Raw genomic sequence first — 24,211 nt, 5'->3', positions numbered from 1 at the left:
CAGGAAAGGGTCGGTTTTGCCAAAAAAGTCTCGAGTCCAGGATGGAATTGCTTGATAGAGAGAGAACGTCCCTTGAATAGCCCTGGTTAGAATCATTCATCCGGAATGTGAGAAATTCCGGTTCAAGGCCCTGATCTGCCTAAGCTGGGTCTCCCACACCCTAGGTGACTCTCCTAACCACCTGGGTTTCTCTTCCTGTTTTTTTGCAAGCAATTCTGAAAGGTGCCACTTTCAATTCAAGATCACAGCTTTTTTTTTTTTTTTTTTTTTTTTTTGCAGGGTGGAAAAACCGTTCTCCACTCAGATATACTCACAATGAGTCATGGAAGGTCACGCTTACTCACAAAAATGTTGCTCTTATCACAGTGTTCCTTATCAGGTGTTTCTTAATTATTATTTGTATTACGGTAACAAATAGAGGTCCCAGCTGGGACTAGGGTCCCATTCTACAAACTACCACATAGACACATAGTAAGAGAAAGTCCCTGTTCCAAACAGCATAAAATCAAAACAGAAAGATAGACAAAGGAAGTGCTATTATGGCCACGTCAAAAGAGATGGGGAACTGAGGCACAGAGAGGTTAATCTCAAACAGGAAATCTGTGGTAGCATTGGGAATTCAACCCAAATCTCCTGAGTCCCAGTGACTTGTCCATGGAAAAGCCATACGTTGAAACCAGGTCTGTTGAAACCAGATCTGTTTCGTCCCCAAGACCATCCTTTTTGCTTGCTTTGATTTTGGAAAACATTTTTTAAAAGTTGATCACACAATGAAAACCCAGTCACTGTTGGTGATTATGGAGCTAGGCTCTCCCAACACAGACTCTCTTATTATGTACAATTACAACTCCAACAGTCTATGTTTCAGAGGAACAGCCGTGTTAGTCTGTATTCGCAAAAAGAAAAGGAGTACTTGTGGCACCTTAGAGACTAACCAATTTCATGCTCAAATAAATTGGTTAGTCTCTAAGGTGCCACAAGTACTCCTTTTCTTTTTGCGAACAGTCTATGTTGCGTCAGTCTGCAGTTGTATTACTCATCAATCATTTGTAAAATGAGCCATCTGTTCTATTGCACAACACTTACAGGGATCAGACAGTAGGATCTCAGCACTGAGAGCATTTTAGAGGATCTTTCTGCAGATCTATTAAAAGTACACATCCAAGGTAAATTTTTTAAAAAAAGTTCAAACCAAATTCTGATTTGAAAAGATCAATAGCATCACAATGATTTAATTAAAGCATAAATAATACGTCGAATTTGGCTTAACATTCACTTGGGAAGAAATACTGCAAAGTGTCAGCTTTCATGATGCTAATGATGTATACTCAATAGGTTTATATAAATTGCTGTGGTAAGGAATATAACCTTTTTGGTCAGAATGAATTATGCTACAACTTAATTAAAGAATATCTACTTTCCGTTGTAACATTAGCACATACTACAGTGTGTCACCACATTTAGTATAATAGCGATGGAAATGGTCTTGAAGCATTGGCCCACCTGTATGGATTCACTGTGGAGATGTGAGGAAAGAGCGGAAAGTAGCTTACATTTCAGTTGTTGTGCCTTATAGTCCCATTTACCATAGTTAAGTCATCTCTGTGGATAAATAGCCTTTTATTCTCATTATACATCAAATGTAATTTGTCATCTTCAGCAATAACACAACACTAACTGATGAATGCTCACAACACCAATTTTACAATAGATGGGGAAGTGAAGCAGAGAGATTAAGTGACTTGCCAAAGGCCACACAATAAGTTGACAGGAGAGGAGAAACTAGAACTCAAGACTACCTTTTTCTTAGGCCTATGCTTTGACCACAAAACCACATCTCTCTCTGGCTCTTTTTTTTACTCTATATTAAGATATGTGACATAAAAACCAACAGCTGCCCACTCATGTACCACCCACCTACTCCCCCCCTCATTCATCCCGTCCCACAAAAACAACAAACCAATCAGTGAATGAGTATTCCTTGTCAAGGAAGAAAACACTGTACCCATGAAGGAGAATTATATGGTTCACTTGTCCCCAGAAGGCTCATGAGACATTATTTTCTTCTCCATTCAGGCAATATATTCCTTTCACTAATTTGGTATATGAAATATCCTGTAATTAAGAACTGGTTATTTTCATTGCAAAGCCAGAACACTATAGTTTAGTATCCAGGCTGCTTCTTAATATATAGGGTGAAATATAAGGCCAGCTCCAAGTTCTACTGAAGTCAATGGAAAGGCTCCCACTGACTTTAATGGGAGTTGAATCTGGCCCTCCATTGACTATCTCTTTACTGCTGATTAAGATGGCATCTTACATAGTAGGGCTTGACCATCACTTTCTTTACCTGGCTTTGATGGTTACAAGTAACAAAATCTAAGGGTGGAAAGTTCATCTCTTGCCTTCTAATGGGCATGTTCTGCCATTTCAGTACATATATTCAATGGTATTATCTTCTAATACATTCATGTCCTAAACTTATTCGTACCCTCAGTCTCCATCATCTTTTTGACAGACTGTGATACATGTTGGTATTGATATGAGGTCTGAAACCCCTCCCAATGTCTCAACCAAACCTTTCCTCCTTCTACTTCCAGTGACTACCATAGGTTTAAATCCCTTCCTTGCTGTAAAACTGGTCCTTTCCTTAATCCTTGTATAACCTCTCCTCTGTTAGGCACTGAATACAGTGATAAAAATGCCTTCTTTCCAGAGTCTTCCCCTCCCCCCATCCCTCCAGGGCTGAACACATTTAATTCAAGAAACCAATTCATTCTAGTGCAACTCCTATGAAATTTATGGAGTTACATCAAGGACAGATTTAGCCCATGGAGTTTTTCCTTGTGAAACAATCTTTCCATGCCCCCAAACTAGTATTATGCTTTATCTACATTTTCTTTAACACTTGATACACTTTCAGTCTAGCTTACCAATAGGGAGCATAGTTCTCTAAGGGTGCCATCCTCTAGGCTTTACCGCCATAATTTCCTTTGATTTATAATTTGTTCTCTTATTTATACAGCCTAATACCATGTTAACTTTTCTTCCTACAGCTGTGCTCTGGGCCTCTTATCTTTATAGAATTGCACACTGCAGTCCCTAAATCTCTTTCATACTTTGTTTCTTCTGGCTAATATTTAATGTGCATATTTATTTGGGTTTGAATCTCCACAGCTCCATCACTCTACATTTTCCTGGTATTTAAACACCAACTTCCAGGCTTCTGACCATTGATCCAGTTTGCCCAGATCCTCCTGCAATCTCCTATCTTAACCTGTATCTATTGCTCCTCATCTACAAATCTGGATATTATGTAAATTGATCCCGCTTTTTTAAAGTCTCTTGTATCTAAATAGAATTGGTCCCAATTACTATAACGCCTCACTTTTTCTGACAGTTATTTTTTAGCCCAGGCTCTACCAGCAATTACCAACACTTTTCACTGTGCTCACTAGCTTCTTGTGTGCTATTTTTTTCAAAAGCCTTGCTGAAACCCAGGGGCGGAAAGTCTTCTTGGGGTGTGTACATTGCAGTGCATTCTGTTGGGGATCTGGTGAAACATTAAAACAATCTACCATCCTCCTTCGTATATACAGTGATTCATTAAAGATGTATTTCTCTGCACCAGCCTCAGAGATTGCCCAGATACGCAGATGACCTGTGACCCAGGAAACTTGAAGAAAGGCGGATAGAAGTACAGTCCCATTCTGAACTCTACTGACTGCAGCATAAAGATCTTTTGAAATTCTTCAGCCACTGCCGTACTAGAGGTAAAGAAGCTTTTCTATGTGCTTAGGAATATATAAGTGCAGATTGCACGGGCTGCCATTCTTGGTGCAATTCAAGTGCTGGTTTTAATGAATCTGTCCAGGTATAAGAACCACTGGTAGCTGACCCTTCACACAAAATTTGAACTCAACCAAACCTCTTTTGAGTTAAAAAAAAAAAAAAAAAAAAGTTGGGCGAGATTTTCAAAGGCATAAAGAGGAGGTACCCAATGTCCATTGACTTTTTAATCATTTTTTGCTTGTTTCTCCATTTTGGATAATACTGAGAAGCTTTGAATTTCCAAGATAAAGATGGGGCTGAAACAAACCCTTGGATCTGAACACCTCAAACCTCATGGAGGGGTCCAGATTTTTCAAATAGCCCATCTCTTTATAATAATCTGGTTAACGCACCTCAGTCAGAACTTCCCTGAAATTTAATTAGCTCCAAATTTGGCTCCATAGCTGAATATTGCTGCTTGAGCCCATCTCTAGTCCAAATGATAATGTTCTTCTCCTAACTGAACCCAGACTCCAAGCCTTATGAGGTTTGCACATCGCTTGCCATGTTAACGGATAGCAGCTCACACAATGGGCAATTATTTTTCTGACTGCAGTTTCCAAGTGCAAAGATACCTTGTCTTCTATGCTGTTTCCTTTCACTGCAAGTAAAAGGTCTTAATAAAATATAACATCACATACTTGTTATATTTGTCGCCTGTGCCTTTGAGTTTAATAATGGGTTTTCAGATCATTGTGACAAGGGAAATAAAAGAACCCCTCTCCACATAGCCAGAGATTTGTACAAATGTTAAATCTTTGGACTGAGATGAAATCAACATTTTCTCCAGAGCTCCCTTCCCATAACAGTCACAAATAGCTTAAATCATGTTGTAGCTTATGGGTATTTCTGTACTGCTATCAGAATAAAGGGAAGTCTGGTGTCATAAAAGAGCAGCAATAATATGCCCAACAAAATGTAGATAAGTTAAAAGCAATCTAACCTTTAAAAAAGGAAGATATCGATATAGCTACTACATACATTATGTACCCATGCACCCCATGCCAGAAGAATGGCAAATGCAAAAGCTGGCAAGGGCGGGGGAGCTGGGTGCAGACCAAATTTATTTGTACAGGAAGTCTAACTTATGGGCCTCCCATCTAGAGACTCTTCTTCCAGGGTGAGTGACACTGGTTGATAAGATTCTTTTCAAATTATAGGAACAGACTGGGGTTTTGCAAAACAATAAATGAAGATAGACAAGCAAATTATAAGGGCATGACAACCACCCAGTGGGTTCCGCCAGATGGCACTTTATTTCAACTTGAAGGGGAGAAGGGAAAGAGCTACTATGGAGTACAAGGTTGAAGCAATATATGTTATATAAATGCAGGCCTAACTAACCAGACATGGATGGCCAAATATTTTTAAATGGCCTCAAATTTGGGAAATTTATAAAATTGTAGGTTAAATAAGTGACAAGTGCAAACGACAGCATTTAGATGTCCAGTACCTGAGAGTGCCTGCAATTTATTGGGAGTTCAAATCTGTATGCCTGACTAGAAATGTTGCTCAAGGAGACTCAGATTTTACAGGCACAAATGACCACTACAGGCATCAGTTCTTTTGAAAATATCGTCAACTATATTATTTTTTGAGATACGCTAGGGTTAGGCATCACTGTTTGTCTACTGTTTCTTTGGCTGACTTATTATACAGAAATGTATTCTTCTTTCTATATAAAATCCTCACCTGTAATGGCCCTGATTTTATGTAGTGTAATTATTTATATGTCAAAATCTGTAACAAATTTAAACAAAGGCAACAAGTTTGCTGCAAAGTACTTGTATCGTATACACGTTCATTCAATGTTCGTTCCTTCTGAATCTGACCAGAAAGCCAACAGCCTAATGGTTGGTATGGAGGGCACTATTTACCATCTATGAGAAGTACATTTTCTCGGTAATCATGGGAACTTGGACTCTGTATATTAGAAATCAAATATTTTCAGAAAAAGGTGCAAAATTATAAGTTTAAAAAGTTTAGCAACATAAAAACCACATCTGAGCAATATGTGAAATTCCTTTTATAATGAGAGCAGCATAAACAGGAAAGCTACACAAGAGAAGTCATGACAATAAGCCCTCTTTAGGCTTAGATGTGTCATTTGTACGGGAGTGAAAAGCTGAAAATAGAAAGTCTCTGTGGCACAGTGGTATACAGGTAACGACTATTGTGCAACTGACTTTGTGACTTTAGCTAGCTCCAACATTCTCTCACTGGCACAGAAGTGAGTCTGAAGAACCTACAAATGGGTTATTTTTCCCACAGCTACAATGGAAGAGTGGAGTGATGTATTATACATAACAATATATTATGTCAAAATTTCCTGATGGATGGTATGCCTCACCATATATATTTGCTCCATTTCTAGCAGACTCTCCTTATCACAAAACCAGTTGGAAATGTTCAATTTTGAAATCTTATTTGGATACTGATCCGTTTTCTTATCAAAGTTTTTTTCTTTCAGTATAATAACCAGTGTTCAGATCAGACAGTGCCATCTAAAAAGGAGTTAAGAAGCAGCTTATAAGATAACTCTCTAATATTAATATTAGAATGATTCAGAGAAAAATAAATTCTGCACAAGCCCAGACCATTTTCCTTATTCCCAATACCTCCCCAAAAGAATGTATGTTATGGAAATGTATATTTTATATATCATTTGGCGAACTGTCATCTGGAAATTTTCTCTCTCACTCATACACCCAGTGTGTCAATTACCTAGTGGTAATTTACCAACTTCTTTTCACAGGCTTTGCACTGGCCTGCAACATTTAGCCTACAAGTCATGCTAGTGAAACCGTGACAGAGAAACTGGGATCCTGCTGTCTTTGTTACAAATTTCCATTTTAGAGAAAACATGCATTTGATCTACAAGGCTTGCCTTCCTGATCGATACCCTAGAAATCAATTAGAAGAGCAAAGGTTTTCTAACACCTTCCATCTGCAGCCTAAACATCTGAGCCTCCCTGACAGGAACAGAATGTGTGGCTCTGTTAAACAGTGACTAGCTTTAATATATGCACCTTTTGTCTTTTATTCCTCCCCCACCCCCTTTTGTAACCTATTATCTCTGCGTTGTGCCTAGTGTTGAGGGCAGGACTCCTCCTCAGAGAATTTTCTGTTTTTCTGGATCCTTACCATGAGGTTGGAAAGTGCGTTAACTCTTTCTGTCCTCTCCTACCATCAGGAATCAGACTTCACTGGGCCTGGGACACAAATGTAAATGAATGGCAGCTTCCCCATTTTGGTTTTCCAACAACTCCTCCTCACTCTATCTTCTTCCCCGCTATTTTAATAAGTTTTGAATTAAACAAAAAATAGTAACCACACATGCACACAGCAATGGCCTAGGTTTCAGAAAATGACTAGTGATTTTGGATGCCAAATTCCAGACACTTTAAAGAGGCGTGATTTTCAGAGGATGCACGCTCAGCAGTTTAGAAAAAAACCCCAGCCTATACACTATACATACGTATACACACAGAGGGAGATGTGCACACATACTGCAGATCTACGCAGACATATGGGGTGGAAATTTCAACAGCGCTTAACGTTTTGAAAAACCTATCCCATATTTGCTAATTTTTCTTCCGCATTCATGTTTGTTTTATCAGATGACCATAGCTGAACTGACTGAATTTAAGGACAGCACTGTAGGCAGAGGGCATATTTGGATGCGACAGCAAACTGAAGCTCTTTCCCCTTGTGCTCATTCATGCTCCCATGACCAACCTGGGAAGTTATATTCTGCCTGTCTAAATTCTCCATGTAGTTTCAATTGTAGGTGATATTTTTCACTTCCTATCCTAAACACTGGGTAGATTGCTATGCACTGTTAAAGAGGCGCTCCATTTTACCTTAGCGGCAGGTAAATTGATCCTTCTATTCCATACAGTACCTAGGGGTGTTAAGAGACTTGACTAAAGCACTTGGTGGCACTAGAGGAGTTTGCTCGAGAAAAAGAGAGTGCAGAAACTAAGGACTTCAGGGTATGGCCCAGAGCTATAACATATGCTGCTATTATTACTGAAGACCTTCCCCCTCCCCCCACATGATTCATTAGGTGTAAAACACCTAATGAAATCAGTAGGAACACTGTGCTATAAGGGAGGTTAGAACATTCCCCTAAACATGCCGTAGAACACACTAACTCAAGAAAGTTAAGGCAAAGGATGAACTGTTATGCCTCTGCAAAAGTGGGAAAGCACACAGAAAAAATATATTAGCAAGCAGAGCATGCCTCTGCTTCTTTTTGCAAGCAGAACTACAAAACAAAACAGCCTCTTGTTCTACAGCCTTGGTATTAGTCATGTTATTGTCCATTAAGTGATCCAAGCTGATTACCTATGACACAAATGTGCTGACCTGCTCAGACCCAGTTAGAATAAATGGCAAACTGTGGTGTATGACAGTGGCACTGAGAGCCCGGTGTTTGCACTAGGAAATTTTACGATGGCCATAATGTTGAGTAAGCAATTTTTAGCCCGTCTGTACAATCTGCTTTTTTCCAACCCATTAGCTAACGGATGGCATGGAGGGCAGTGGTTTCTGAAAATGTTCAGGAACCATACATCAAGTTTTACTAACATGCAGGTTAACTGAAGGTTACTTTCAATCGTTTCAGAATTAGAATAGACACAGAAGCATGGGTGACAGGGTTGCCCAGCCCATCTGGAGAAGCAATTCCTCTATACTAATGCTGCTAGGATTTATCATCCTTGCTCCACTGTCCTCTGATGGTAAGTCAGTGACCTTGCCAGGCAATTTATTCCATGACTTAATCTAGTGAAGATTTCCCCTTACCGAAATTCAACCTCTATTTCCTTACTTTAAAATATCAAGCCTGGTTTTAGCCCTCGCCTGTATGGGGTGGGGTGGGGTGAGGTTGGGGCAAGGGGGGGAAAGAGCTATTTCCCCACACACACACACTGCTCCTAACACATCAAATATTTTTACACTATTATCATATTCCATCACATTCTGCCTTTTGATCCAATATATATACACATTTATTTTCAGTCATTTCATGTTATATCCTTATTGTCTATTACAATAATAAGGTTTTAAAAAAACCTTAAGCAAAACTACCAAAGGTTTGGGAAGGATATAAACCCGTGTACTTCTTCAAGGCATAACACAACTAATTAATGGGTACTAAAAAGAAACTTTCCATGGAGGCAGGTTATCCTGTAACTGCCATCTAAAGGGCTTCTTGCACTTTCTTCTGGAGCACTTGGTACTGGTGACTGTTGGGAACAGGATACTGGACTAGATGCAGTCTGATCCAGCATGGGTGTTCCTAGGTCAATACTTTCAATCAAATTTGTACCAGCCTCCAAGAGATTTGATACATTTTATAAATGAGGGGTCTTCAGTATTCCAATCATTGTCTAACAAGAATGAAGTACCATTGTCTTATAATTGATCTCTCTAAATAATGTTAATGATTATCTCTCTAAATAATCTCGATCTCTCTGTCTCACACACACACGTCTGTACGTTACACTGAGAATCTATACAGTTCTCAAATTGGACTCAAAAAAATCTCCCATAGCTATTTGCTAGTGGTGGAATCTCTACACTCTCTTTCGGTCATTTGTGTGTCGGTAATGGCTGTTAACATATTACCTAAAATGACTGTAAATATTAGAAACAAACAGCCCAAGACCTTTGTCTTCCAGGACTGTCTGTGGACAGATGAAACTATTATTTCAGCAGGAATTTAGAAGTAGTGAATGGAGATGGTTATATAAGGTGCTTAATTTTTCCAAGTGAATCACCAGGTCATCTTTTATAGGACTTGGGCAGTAATGCTGATGGTTAGAAAATATCTACAAGTGTTCTATAGTAGATACTTTCTTCTAAATGCTATGTAATCCCAGGGATATTTTAAGTAGAGCTGTCAGGAACACTAAAATGAAGTTTTCATTGGAACACACTGTTTCGCCAGAGTCCAAGCATATTAGTATGGACAACATTTTCATGGGGAAGGTGGGTGAGAAACTTTCACACACTCTAACCTGGGAGGTGAGACACCAGAGGGCACTGCCCTGTCCATCAGGCCACCCATATAAACATCCCTTCCTTCCAGATTGAAAAGCTCAGGTGTCAATCTGAAAATGGACATTTTGACAGGATTCTGTTTTCACAAAAACATTGGAAAGGTTTTGCCACAACAAATTCTGAGACCTTGAATGTAGCTGCAACCTAGAATTGTTGGCCTGCAGTCAGTTCTAATTTTAAGAGGCACGGATTTCGTTTCCGATAGGTAGCAGTGATGTTGATGGGCTCAATGGGGCTGTCTCTGAGGAAAGTCCACCTACCACTAGCCCTTTCAGCCTGGAGTGGTTGCTGGGACTGGGATAAAGTGGTTGCTGGTTAGACTGGGATAAAGCTGCAAACAGTACACTTACAGGGTAGGTCTATACTGCAGTTAAAACCCACAGCTGGCCCATGCTGGCTGACTGAGGCAAAGGGGCTGTTTAATTGTGGTGTAGATGTTCGGGCTCAGGCTGGAGCCAAGGCTCTAAGACCCTGGGAAGTGGGAGGGACCCAGAGCTCAGGCTGCAGCCTGAGCTCAAATGTCTACGTAACAGTTAAACATTCCCTTAGTCCAAGCCTGAGCCAGCTAATTGCAGGTGTAGAAATACCCCAAAAGTTCCACTGTTGGAAAGAGTCTGCCTTTTCAAGAGATATACCATAGAGGGCCGAATCCACCACTGCTTTCCACCACTTCTATGTTGATGTAACTCCACAGATTCCAATGCAATTACATTGATTTAAAACTAGAGTAATACAGTGGTGAATCAGGCCAAGAAATTTTATATTAGAATTCTATTATCAATTTTCATTCTGACAGAGGAAAAGATTTGGTATCTTCCCAGTTCAGACTTAATGGAATTCTCCGGTACAGGGCTAGGGCTGTTAGAACATGTTTTAACTCTGTTGGGTTGTCTTTAACCCTAAAAGGCAAAATGGTCAAAGACAAAGGTAAAAAACCTCATGATTTCTGAAAGACGCTTGCACAGTTGCTCCCTCAGTGGACATCTTTTGGTGTGAATGTAGGATATATCATAATGAAGCTGGTGAAAGATGGCATTTCCAGCCATCAGCATCTATAAAACTAGGCAAATGTATCTTGGCTGGGGTGCAATAAAGTCTGCTTCGGACTTGGACTTGAAATATATATATGGAATAATAGAGGATTACACAGTTTTCACATCATGACATATAGTCTACCTGTGTGTCCCCTCCCAGCATCCTCCCTCTGTGCCCCCTCCCAGCATCCTCCTCTAGTGTAACAGGCCTTGTCTGCGAGAACAGAATGTCTTGCCCTTTGGACGTATTGGGTCACATTCAGCCCCATGGAGTGACATTGGTTTCAGTGGAGTTACGCAAGATGAACTTGGCCAAACTAACTTCATCACTCAGAGACACTTTTCCAAAATAAGCTGTTAAAGTTATCACAAGCTGCTCTTTTTTATTTATTTTTATTTTTTTTTGTCAGCAGACAGGGCTTCTTATAACATACATTTTGTCAGTCCATTCACTATACAGGCATGTGTTAGAGAAGCCAGGATGGGTGTCAGGCAGGTAGAAACTGTATCAGCACTTCAGGTAGTTCGGTGACCGGCCCCAGTGTTTTAACTTTGGAGAGAAAAGATTGATGGTGAAGGCAGGTGCAGCCAATGCTGTTTGCCAGTTGGGAGTGCCATGCCAGGTGCCTGGTAGCGACAGCCATGCCAGCACCTGGTATCAGAGGAAATGTCAAGAGCGGGGAGACATACAATGACTGATGTGTCTATTCCCATTTGCAATCAGGCCGTCATTCATAATCATCTCTTCCCCACCACTGACATGTCTGAGTGTGGGGTTTTTTGCTTGTTTCTTTCAACTCTCCTCTCCCCAAATGCCACTGGGCTGCCTAGATCTTAGCTAAGTTCACTCTAAGTTCACACAGCATCTAATTGATTATCTACAGTTTCCCACAGCTATTTAGCTGCATTGCTACTTTCTAAATAGCAATCTCCCATTTTGTGTCTCCAGTAATTATTTCTCCCCAGACCTTACCTCTATCTATATTAAAATCACATTTTTATATTATCTGCCCATTTCATGGAGCTTGCTAGCTCCTTCTGCAATTTTAATGTAGGTTCTTTCCTTCTGGTATAATTTAAAAGTGTAACAACCCCACAGCCGCTACATCTTTAATAAATATGGTCAGGATTTGAGGAAGGTAACCCCCGGAAGCAATATTTCCAGCTTTGATGAGAGAAACACACATGTTTATATTTGACATGATTCTACACTAACAGAGGTTGGCCAACTCAGAGCAACTTTGAAAGGAAAGTTTGTTCAGTCCCAGGCTTGGAAGCTAAGTACAAAATTGGTCCCTATGTAAGTAGTAATAAGTGTTTACAAGGTTGTTAGGATGTACTCATTGATTATAAGGTTATCAGACTTAACCAGACTCTTGTAATACTATTTCTCTACTTGCTTTTTTTTCTGTAATATTAGTATAGACTTTATAGGGTAGCTGTATGCTGTGCCTCCTAGCACATTACGAACTGCTGGTGAGCAACCCATAGCTCAGAGAGGTTTCTAAAAAGAAGTTGTTAACTATCTGAATAATGAACAAAATTCAGCTTGATCTCTTTGTGGACAATTTGCAAATCAAATGCAAGGGTGCATTCCTGGAATAAGCTGAAATGAACAGTTTGACTGGATTTAGCAGCAAAGCACTTGGCTTGACTGACACTTTTGGTATGCTGCTAATACCAGCGAAACAGAGATTCTGAAATATACTTTGTTTTCCTTTGTTTGAGTTGGCCCACCCAGCTGGTTGAGCTCTTTACCTCTTGTGACTAATGCAGCCATTCCAAACTCACATCCTTATAAACAAACCACACCTCATGGCGTCTTGTAGTCTCTGGTTGCTCAATGATCTCCATGAGAGACCTCTCACCCCTCTCTTCGAATCTCTCCACTGCCTCCCCCTTCTCCATCACAAACATAAGCTGCTCATCTTCGCTTTCAAGGCCTTTTATGGCTTAGTCCCACCGTACCTATTATCTCTCACTATCAAGATGTTGAGTCTGGTGGCACCTTAAAGACTAACAGATTTATTTGGGCATAAGCTTTCGTGGGTAAAAAACCCCACTTCTTCAGATGCATGGAGACGAAGAAGTGGGTTTTTTTACCCACAAAAGCTTATGCCCGAATAAATCGATTAGTCTTTAAGGTGCCACCGGACTCCTCATTGTTTTTGTGGGTACAGACTAACACGGCTACCCCTCTGATACTTGGTATCAAGATGTTGACTCCCTGCCTCCCATGATGCCAGCATCCAATCACCCACATGTTCAATTTTCAAAACAAACACCTTTGTGCTTTTTCTCATTCTGACCATCATGCCTCAGAGGCGCTCCCCATAAACATCTGCAAAACTAGCATTTTATCCAACTTCAAGCTCTCCTTTGCCAGGATGAAATTAATGGGCTACTGGTGGGCTGAGACCACGGACTGTCATGCTGACCTGTGTGGTCCAGTTGTTCCCTTGCACTCCCCAATCTTTCTATCTGGTTCCCATTGCAAACTCTTTGGGGCAGGGACCATATTTTAGTTCTGGTCATACAGTGGGGTTCTGGTCCATGACCAGGCCTCCTAAGCACTACAGCAATGTTAGTAACACCTTGTTCACTTTTCTTGTAATGTTACTGTTATTAACAAATAGCCAAAGCTGCAAGATGCCAAGGGTCTCCCGAGAGAACCTAAAACTAGAATGTTTATTTATGAAAGCCACACAGTGCACCCAATTTTAAGTCATTTCAGAGAGAGGCTGCTTGTGGTAGTGTATCTGAGCTAGTGTCTTGGACATCTCTTAAGCATATGTTTAAATTGAATTGATTTCACTGAGACTGATGCACATTCTTAAAGGTTAATCTCATGCTTAAGTGCTGTCCTGAATTGAGGCCTCAGAGGGGAGATGTCTCCCAAAGTAAATGCCGTCAATGTACCAGTTTAGAGGGGGGAAATCCTAAAACAAAAGAGTTCACTGCAGCTGTACGTGGTGGGTCCTTGTCCAGCTGGCTTGTCCAGTCCAGTCGTCGTTGCCCCTTTCAAGGCTGTCTCTGCAACTGGTAGCAGAGGGGGATATTTGCACAGACAGAGCAGGAAGCGGCACTGCCCTTCCAGCTGACCAGAAGAGGTGGGGTATTTATACCCCAGACAGTCCCAGAGAAGCCCTCTTTCACCTAGATCAGGCAGTCAGCACCCACCCTCCCACATATGAAATCTGAAAGATGACTGGGCTTCCTCCAACCCACCAGGGGCATCACACTAGTCACCCCTTTTTCCCTGGAGACTGGGAAGGAATTTTCCCCCTCAAAATTGGCTGAGCCCGGGTGAAGGTTTTTCCACCTTCCCCACCCACAGCAGGTTTGGTACCCAGTGGGGCAGGGGGGTTAAGTTATAATGTCTCAGTTTAGTGTGTAAAAGTCATGGCAGCTCTCCAGTACAGGTAATGGGTATGGAAGGGATACGGTTACTGGATGAAAAGGATTTGAAGAAAAACATCCCCTAAGGGAACTGAGGAAGGAGGATTCAGGACACCTACATCTGGTACAGCAGCAAGCCAACTCTCCTATCTCCCCAAACCTTACAGAAGGGGAGGGCAGCAGGGTCCCAGCGATGGGAGGGCTGGGATCACATGGAAATCATGACCTGTGCCGTACAAGTTATTCCCAGGTACTTTCCAATTTTAAGTGCATAAAGTTGTGGCCTAATGAAACCTCTTCCACTGCCATCGGTCTTTCTTCCAGCATGGCCAGACGACGCCTGGGGCTTCCTCACCAATAGTCCCTAGTGCTGAGACTGAACATTTGTCTGGACTGAATTGTCTGCTTCAGATGAGAAAGCAAATCCATCCCAAATTTACTAAAAAGCACAGGTTTCCAGAGTGATCCCTACAATCCCCACCTCTAGCCTCACCCAACACTCTCAGTCTTGCCCCCCTCCTCCACCTCAGAAAAAGCAAAACCTCCCCCGAGAAAGCCCGATCACATAGGATTTCCAAAAAGAAAAGGAGTACTTGTGGCACCTTAAAGACTAACCAATTTATTTGAGCATGAGCTTTCGTGAGCGACAGCTCAGTTCATCGGATGCATACAGTATGCATCCGATGAAGTGAGCTGTAGCTCACGAAAGCTTATGCTCAAATAAATTGGTTAGTCTTTAAGGTGCCACAAGTACTCCTTTTCTTTTTGCTAATACAGAGTAACACGGCTGAAACCTGAAACCTGTCATAGTATTTCCAGACAGACACGTTCAGCTGAGCTTTGCAAACAGGCCTCCGAATTTTTTTTTTTAAAAGACGTTATCCCCATTTCTAATTTTGATCTAATCCTTTGCGATGAGCTTAAGTGGCGCGCATTGTAAATAATGATGAAATGTCAGAATGCTGCTCAGAGCAGGCAACCAGAGAACTCTGTAAGAGACAACTAGTCATCAAGACAGAAGTGCAAAAAGCCAAAAGAATCAAACAAGGATCTTATTTAAATTACTTTCGGAATGGAGGTCAGGGATAAAATCACTCTGAAGAGTGAATCATCAAGACCACTGGAGTTGATCACCTTAGACACTTCTGTAGAATACTGGTACAAATGAATATCAGCATGTCTGTATTCCACCATTCTTTAACATGATAGCAATATTGCTAATATATCATGCTCTGTTCTATGCCACAGCACTTTGAATAGAACCTTGCCTTTGTCACTGCTAGACTGGATTTTTGCAATGCACTCCGCTTAGCATACCTTTAAAGCTGTGCAGAAGGAAAAACTGGAGGGAGACTAGAGTTACTGGCTTATTTAGAAATACTGGTCACAGGTAGCAAATTACACCTGGTCTCCAAGTCTGCAGTAAGGCTCCAATTTGCCTGTAGCTGTGATTCAGTAAGTACCATTTATCTGTAATGCCATAGAATGCATTTATCCAGCCCTTCATTATCTGGCTCTCCATATTAATCAAACAAACAATCAGCGCACACAGGTCCAGAAGCTACAGCCTTGCGCTTTCCCATTCTCCAGATTTTTTGATTATCCAATCTGGCCCCAGTCCCAATTAGATTGGATCAAGGGATAATCCTGCTGCATATGGTTTGGGATGTGGCTACCCAGCAGGCTACTTCTCTTCCTGCATAGTCATGGCAGTGGAAATCAGCTGGGGAACTTCTCTCAGTTTGATTGTCAGGAGACTGATGATCAGACGTAGGGCCCTCAACTCTAGAACTGAGTCCCTTTGTTGACAGACCCTCAGCCCATTCATCTCCAATACACATGTACTCAAGTTTTTCCCTGAGAGGTTTTATTATTTATATTATTATAGTGCTTAGAGGCCTCAATTGAGATTGGAGCCCCACTGTGCTAAATGATGGACCCATAGAGAGTAAGAGAGAATGCTTGGACCAAAGAGCATGCAAGCTAAATACACAGAACAGGGGGCAGGTGGGAGAATGTGGGGTTTGTTTATTCCCATTGACAGAGAGGTTAAGTGACTTGCCCAAGGGTCACACAGGATAGCTGTGGTAGAGTCAAGAACTGACCACAGATCCCTTGAGCCTCAGCCTAGTGCCTTGAGAGGCATCTTCTCTCCCCGCCCCTCCAAGGAAGTCACACAAACTCACTCCTAGCACTTCCATAACATTTTGCATTTCCAAAGTAATTTACAAAAACTAGCTACAACAATCTGCATAACACTCTGTGAGCTGGCTAACTATTAGTGTTATTTCCATTTTAGAGTTGGGGGAAGGGTGACAAAGACAGCCTTTTTTGTCAAGAGGCGTGAAGTCCACATTCGATGGTGTACACACATTTGGGTGTGCGCACACCTGCTAGGCATGTACTGTGATACCAATAAAATAAAAACCAGCAGGATCTTATTAAAGGGGATAAGGCAAAATGTCACATTTCTTGTGAATACAGAAAGAATCATAGTAAGCAGTTATAGCTATAACATTCCATTCAATTTCATATTTATTCACACATTCAGTCATACACACACACACCCCAACCTTGCAGAACCTGTGTGTATCATAGTTACCAGCCTTAGAGTTGCTCATGCCAAGCTACTGGCCAGGTGGCCTGGACACGAGGAGGGAGCAGGGCCTTGTCAGATGCACATCTGATGCTCCTGGAAGTTGGTTTGCAGAATCAGACCCCAAAGGTCTCACTTTCTAGAGTCCATTTTTATAGGAATTTATTCCTAAGCCAGTCTATGGGAATTGCTTCATCATGCTGTTGCTGAATCAATCAGCAGATGGTACATTCCCGACGGCTCCGTGCTGCCAGATGTTGTTATCTTGTTCTTTGGTTCTCCCATCCTTGAGGCTGTTGGGTGGATTCCAGTCTGCCCTCTGGGGGTCCTCTGGTTGTTTCCATTTGATGCCCTCTTCGGATGATCAACACTGGATTCTTAGGCTGGCACCTCCCTGATCATTCATTCATTATCCACATCAAGCATCCATCCACATACATCCTCTATCTCTATGTTAGATCACAATTGTTAACAAAGCGAGATAAATACAACAAAAGGGCAGGGAGTCTGTGTGCTGTTTTGTTGTTACAAAGTATCGCTTTGAATCTCTCTGTGTGAGTAGTAGTTGTTACAAAGTATTGCTTTGAGAACAGACTCTGTCTTAGGATGTACTAACACAATTAGCAGCTTGCAAGTTTCACACAGAGAGTGAGAAAAACAGTAAAAACCAGAGACCAAAAACCAAGAGGCCTGTTAATTAGTAATACTCTGGAATTTAAAACTATGGGGAAATCAAACTCATTTGTGATTTTAATACAGAACTTCTTTAATATGATCCAACAGTACATTCACACTAATTGTATGCACAAATGGAGATAGGCAGTGGATTTGGGGTAACCCACTTAACCACTCTTGGCCAAAGTGGGGTTAGTGAGTGATTTATCCATGGCCCAGAGCAGATCAGAGGTAAAACTGGAATTAGCTGATGGATCCTACTGTCCTGCTCAATCCACTAGATGAGGTAAGATCCTGTCTGTGAAATCCACTGAAGTCATCGAGTCCATCAATTTATCCCAGAGGTTTCCTAGTATCACAGCCTATAGACAGCAGATACACAACAATGATGTATACCAAAAATGCAATACAGAAACACCGTCACATTTCATAAAATGTTGCGTCAGTCTTTCCTATTCGCTATTATTTTGAGTAAGTTTAGTCTGTAAAAACTGAGTTTCTGATCAGATAAAGACATCCAGAATTGAAGGCAGGCAACATATGCTATTTTAGTGAGTGTACTATTTAAAGTAGGCCCTCCCCATCTGTTTCAGACCTAATTATTACATTAGGCAGCAAGATTTACAATAAGTGAATTAAAGGGGTATGCAAGTGCTTTGAACAATGCAGTGGTGACATTTTTGGAAAAGAAATAAGGAAAAATGTTCTCTTCTAGACACATTAAATGTCATGCCCCCCCCACCCCTATGTGTTTGCAGAGAACAGTCCTTGGTAAGCAAACAAATAGTCCCCCCACATTCCTTAGTCACACATAGTTGTTTACTGAAGAAAGACAAAGCACCCACTTAGATTTGAAGAAAATGCTACACTCTTATCAATGACAACATTGCAAGTTTAGTCTCTATTAAAAACATCCAGCTTGCTCTCCCTAACCTAGTTGTCTTCAGACCAAAACAGATTAAGATTAATTACAGTAATTAAACAAGGGGACAGGATACAGCATTAGTAGTAGCAGTGTATCACATTTACTGTTCCCCAGGTACTTTATCCAACAAGAAATCAGCAAGTCTTATGGGCTCTACATTAGTCCATGTGCATTTCATTCTAGAATAATTAACCCTTTGTCTGCTCAGTTACAACGCATAGGTATGATTATACAACCGCACACAGTCTTCTTCACAACCGTCAGAGGGAACAGAATAGCCAGATTTTTATCATTTGTGCCCAATGTGTGGTATAGATTGGAAGCAGTTCCCTAGATACAACTTTTTTAACATTAATGTGAAGAGGTAGAATGAAAAAGGTTTGGCCAAGATTCAGGTTATGAAATCATCATGGGGAACCCTACTTCTAATTCTCTCCTCTCCTTTTATGTATTTAGGATATTGTTTTTTTGTAAGTGGAGCTACCGTTTCCCCTCAATTTAAGCCCAGCTGTCTGTAGCTACCTGAAGCTAGTTTTAGCCACAATATAAGGTCATATTACAAGGCCACTGAAATTCCATTATGTTGCATTTAAAGGATTACTGGACAACCCTCATTTCTGAGCCATGATCTGCACCTCAGGGCCGGTGGTAAAGGATCACTTTCCCTCCCCCAAACCCTGAGCCAAAGCACTGAAGGAAAATAAAAAAAGAAAAGGAAAGAGTCCCTTTGGGTTTTGGATCAGCCTTATCTTTTGTACAGGTTGAACCTCTCTCGTCCAGCACCCTTGGGACCTGACTGGTGCCAAATCAGAGAATTTGCTGAACCACGGGAGGTCAATAGAGAGTGCCAGCGGGTCTCCAGAGGCATGCAGGGGAGTACCCCCAGGCTTTACACCCAGCGTGGCCTCCCACCCGGGGTCTCCACTGCCACCCAGGGTCCCCGCCACCAGCCCCAGGTCCTCCTACTCCCTCCCAGAGCTTGAACACCACAAATCAGCTGTTCACAGCGCTCCAGAAGCGCTGGGAGGGAGGAGGAGTAGTTGGTAAGCACAGGGCCTCCAGCATGTGAGAGATGCAGGGGGAGGGGGAAGCTTGGCACTGGTGGATGCTCCTCACCCACTAATTTTTCCCCATGGGTGCTCCATCCCCAGAGCACCCATGGAGATAACACCTGTGCCTGACCATGGATGTTGCTGGACTAGGGAGTGCCGGATTAGAGAGGTTCAGCCTGTAGGTATAAAGTAAACTTGTCTTCAGGTCACACAAGTTCTCTTGCCAGGGGACTTGGCTCTTCTTCTTCCAGTCAGTAGCACAGTCACTCTACTTCTTCTTTTAAAGCTGCTTCTTTTAAGTCTTCTTCTTACTTACCCTGCCCAGGATCCTGTTTTGCTAGGACACCCCTCCCCCTGTGCCTGACTACACAAGCAACCTCTACATGACCAGATAGAGCTTCTTCCATTACACCAGCGAAAGACTCTAATCCCTTTAATGTCTGGCACCGTGCAGGATGGGGACACCCTGTCTCAAGTACTTTAGCACTACTTAAGGCAGGCAGACAGGCATCAGATGAAAAACAAACAGATTCAGAAGAGACCAGTGACTGTGTAGGAAGAAAGGCAGCAGAAAATAAAGACAGCTGGACAGTAGGAGACAAATATTTATTCTCCCTATTTAAGCTTTGAACTGGAGATCAAACCCAAGCCTGCAGAAAACAAAACCAAACCACCACATGATTGAAGGGAGAGATTTGCCCCTTTGAAATAAGGTCTATGACCATGTTTCCCCTCCATTAGTGGATGGCTGCTTGACATTTTATCTCTAGCATTATAATTGTTGAGCTATTTCCACTGCTAACTCTGTGCTTGTAAATATTGATACTAATCTTGTTTGAGAAATTTAAATATTTCAGCTTGGCATGACACTAATACTGTACCAGTAAGTATCTGGAAGGAGGCCATGCAAGAGATAGCAACAACAGAGCTGGGTGAAGAGTGTGAAGAGTGTGAAAAAGAACTCGTAAAACCTTTGTGAATGCCAGCTCAGACTTTAATCTACTCAAACTTGTACACCCCATTGTGCTGGTCTCTCACAAAGCATTCACATGAGCAAAGTTTCATTCAGAAGAAGCAAATATCAACCCCATGACTGAGATTTGCATTAAAAAAACCTTTTAGTGCCAGAAGGAAATTTAGTATGGGTGGAAGCAGAAGAGTTAGGTCATCCAATCAGAGCACACAATTTATACCATGTGATGTTTTCACACCATTCCAATGAGGAATTCTAAATAATCAAATGAATACTCACTACAAACGGTCTGCAAACAACCATGGGGTAAAAGTTATTCACCTAGCCCAAAAGTGAGGAGCGATTTTGGATGCCCAATGTAGTCTTCCTAAAGGGGCCTGATTTCCACAAAGAAGAGCACCTGTCCTCTAAAAAGTCTCACCCCTGACTATCTCAACTGAGATACCTTAAAAGAAAGCCCCAAAATCCAGGTACCCAAAATCTGTAGTCCTTTGGCCATAACCTGTATTTTAGATCATGAACAAATTAATGGAAACTACTACCTGTTCAGGGGACAATTATTATTTGTATTGCGGTAGCACCTAGGCATAGGTGCTGGAACTAGGGGTTCAGTTGCACCCCTGGCTTGAAGTGGTTTTCATCACATACAGAGTTTACAGTTTGGTTCAATGGCTCTCAGCACCCCCACCTACAAACCCAAGCATGGACCAAGGCCCCCCATTATGCTACATAGCCCTGGTCTACACTAGGACTTTAGGTCAAATTTAGCAGCGTTAAATCGATGTAAACCTGCACCCGTCCACACAATGAAGCCCTTTATTTCGACTTAAAGGGCTCTTAAAATCGATTTCCTTACTCCACCCCTGACAAGTGGATTAGCGCTTAAATCGACGTTGCCGGGTCGAATTTGGGGTACTGTGGACACAATTCGATGGTATTGGCCTCCGGGAGCTATCCCAGAGTGCTCCATTTTGACCGCTCTGGACAGCACTCTCAACTCAGATGCACTGGCCAGGTAGACAGGAAAAGAACCGCGAACTTTTGAATCTCATTTCCTGTTTGGCCAGCGTGGCAAGCTGCAGGTGACCATGCAGAGCTCATCAGCACAGGTGACCATGATGGAGTCCCAGAATCGCAAAAGAGCTCCAGCATGGCCCGAACGGGAGGTACGGGATCTGATCGCTGTTTGGGGAGAGGAATCCGTGCTATCAGAACTCCGTTCCAGTTTTCGAAATGCCAAAACCTTTGTGAAAATCTCCCAGGGCATGAAGGACAGAGGCCATAACATTGACCCGAAGCAGTGACGCGTGAAACTGAAGGAGCTGAGGCAAGCCTACCAGAAAACCAGAGAGGCGAACAGCCGCTCTGGGTCAGAGCCCCAAACATGCCGCTTCTATGATGAGCTGCATGCCATTTTAGGGGGTTCAGCCACCACTACACCCGCCGTGTTGTTTGACTCCTTCAATGGAGATGGAGGCAATATGGAAGCAGGTTTTGGGGATGAAGAAGATGATGAGGAGGAGGAGGTTGTAGATAGCTCACAGCAAGCAAGCGGAGAAACCGGTTTTCCTGACAGCCAGGAACTGTTTCTCACCCTAGACCTGGAGCCAGTACCCCCCGAACCCACCCAAGGCTGCCTCCTGGACCCAGCAGGTGGAGAAGGGACCTCTGGTGAGTGTACCTTTTAAAATACTATACATGGTTTAAAAGCAAGCATGTGAAAGGATTACTTTGCCCTGGCATTTGCGGTTCTCCTAGATGTAGTCCTAAAGCCTTTGCAAAAGGTTTCTGGGGAGGGCAGCCTTATTGCATCCTTCATGGTAGGACACTTTACCACTCCAGGCCAGTAACACGTACTCGGGAATCATTGTACAACAAAGCATTGCAGTGTATGTTTGCTGGCATTCAAACAACATCCGTTCTTTATCTCTCTGTGTTATCCTCAGGAGAGTGAGATATAATTCATGGTCACCTGGTTGAAATAGAGTGCTTTTTTTCAGGGGACACTCAGAGGAGCCCATTCCTGCTTGGCTGTTTGCCTGTGGCTAAACAGAAATGTTCCCTGCTGTTAGCCACGGGGAGGGGGGAAGGTTGAGGGGGTAGCCACACCGTGTGGGGAGGCAAAATGCGACCTTGTAACGAAAGCACATGTGCTATGTATGTAATGTTAACAGCAAGGTTTACCCTGAAAGAGTGTAGCCACTGTTTTATAAAATGTGTCTTTTTAAATACCGCTGTCCCTTTTTTTTTTTTTTTCCTCCACCAGCTGCATGTGTTTCAATGATCACAGGATCTTCTCCTTCCCAGAGGCTAGTGAAGCTTAGAAAGAAAAAAAAAACGCACTCGCGCTGAAATGTTCTCCGAGCTCATGCTGTCCTCCCACACTGACAGAGCACAGACGAATGTGTGAAGGCAAATAATGTCAGAGTGCAGGAAAGCACAAAATGACCGGGAGGAGAGGTGGAGGGCTGAAGAGAGGGCTGAAGCTCAAATGTGGCGGCAGCGTGATGAGAGGAGGCAGGATTCAATGCTGAGGCTGCAGCAGGACCAAACCAGTATGCTCCAGTGTATGGTTGAGCTGCAGCAAAGGCAGCTCGAGCACAGATTGCCACTGCTGCCCCTCTGTAACCAACCGCCCTCCTCCCCAAGTTCCATAGCCTCCGCACCCAGACGACCAAGAACGCGGTGGGGGGGCCTCCGGACAACCAGCCATTCCACCACAGAGGATTGCCCAAAAAAAAAAGAAGGCTGTCATTCAATAAATTTTAAAGTTGTAAACTTTTAAAGTGCTGTGCTTAAAGTGCTGTGTGGCATTTTCCTTCCCTCCTCCACCACCCCTCCTGGCCTACCTTGGTAGTCATCCCCCTATTTGTGTGATGAATGAATAAAGAATCATAGAATATCAGGGTTGGAAGGGACCCCAGAAGATCATCTAGTCCAACCCCCTGCTCAAAGCAGGACCAATTCCCAGTTAAATCATCCCAGCCAGGGCTTTGTCAAGCCTGACCTTAAAAACCTCTAAGGAAGGAGATTCTACCACCTCCCTAGGTAACTTATTCCAGTGTTTCACCACCCTCTTAGTGAAAAAGTTTTTCCTAATATCCAATCTAAACCTCCCCCACTGCAGCTTGAGACCATTACTCCTCGTTCTGTCATCTGCTACCATTGAGAACAGTCTAGAGCCATCCTCTTTGGAACCCCCTTTCAGGTAGTTGAAAGCAGCTATCAAATCCCCCCTCATTCTTCTCTTCTGCAGGCTAAACAATCCCAGCTCCCTCAGCCTCTCTTCATAACTCATGTGTTCCAGACCCCTAATCATTTTTGTTGCCCTTCTCTGGACTCTCTCCAATTTATCCACATCCTTCTTGAAGTGTGGGGCCCAAAACTGGACACAGTACTCCAGATGAGGCCTCACCAATGTCGAATAGAGGGGAACGATCACGTCCCTCAATCTGGTCGCTATGCCCCTACTTATACATCCCAAAATGCCATTGGCCTTCTTGGCAACAAGGGCACACTGCTGACTCATGTCCAGCTTCTCGTCCACTGTCACCCCTAGGTCCTTTTCCGCAGAACTGCTGCCTAGCCATTCGGTCCCTAGTCTGTAGCTGTGCATTGGGTTCTTCCGTCCTAAGTGCAGGACCCTGCACTTATCCT

The 24,211-nt window shown here is 42.5% G+C and overlaps 1 protein-coding gene across 1 annotated transcript in view; it reads left to right on the top strand.

Annotated features, from left to right (window-relative positions):
- The window catches only part of LOC125631630 (myb/SANT-like DNA-binding domain-containing protein 7), a 115,980-nt gene extending 92,707 nt beyond the window's left edge, over positions 1-23,273 (top strand). The window contains exon 2 of the mRNA XM_075125736.1: positions 22,821-23,273. Coding sequence (XP_074981837.1) covers positions 22,821-22,906 — 86 coding nt within the window. The 3' untranslated portion in view covers positions 22,907-23,273. The remainder of the gene's footprint in view (positions 1-22,820) is intronic.
- Positions 23,274-24,211: the final 938 nt, after the last annotated feature.

Source organism: Caretta caretta, chromosome 2 (assembly GCF_965140235.1).
Source record: "Caretta caretta isolate rCarCar2 chromosome 2, rCarCar1.hap1, whole genome shotgun sequence".
Lineage (NCBI taxonomy): Eukaryota > Metazoa > Chordata > Testudines > Cheloniidae > Caretta > Caretta caretta.
Note: the sequence above shows the minus strand (reverse complement) of the source record. Positions and strands in the feature narration are given on the sequence as shown.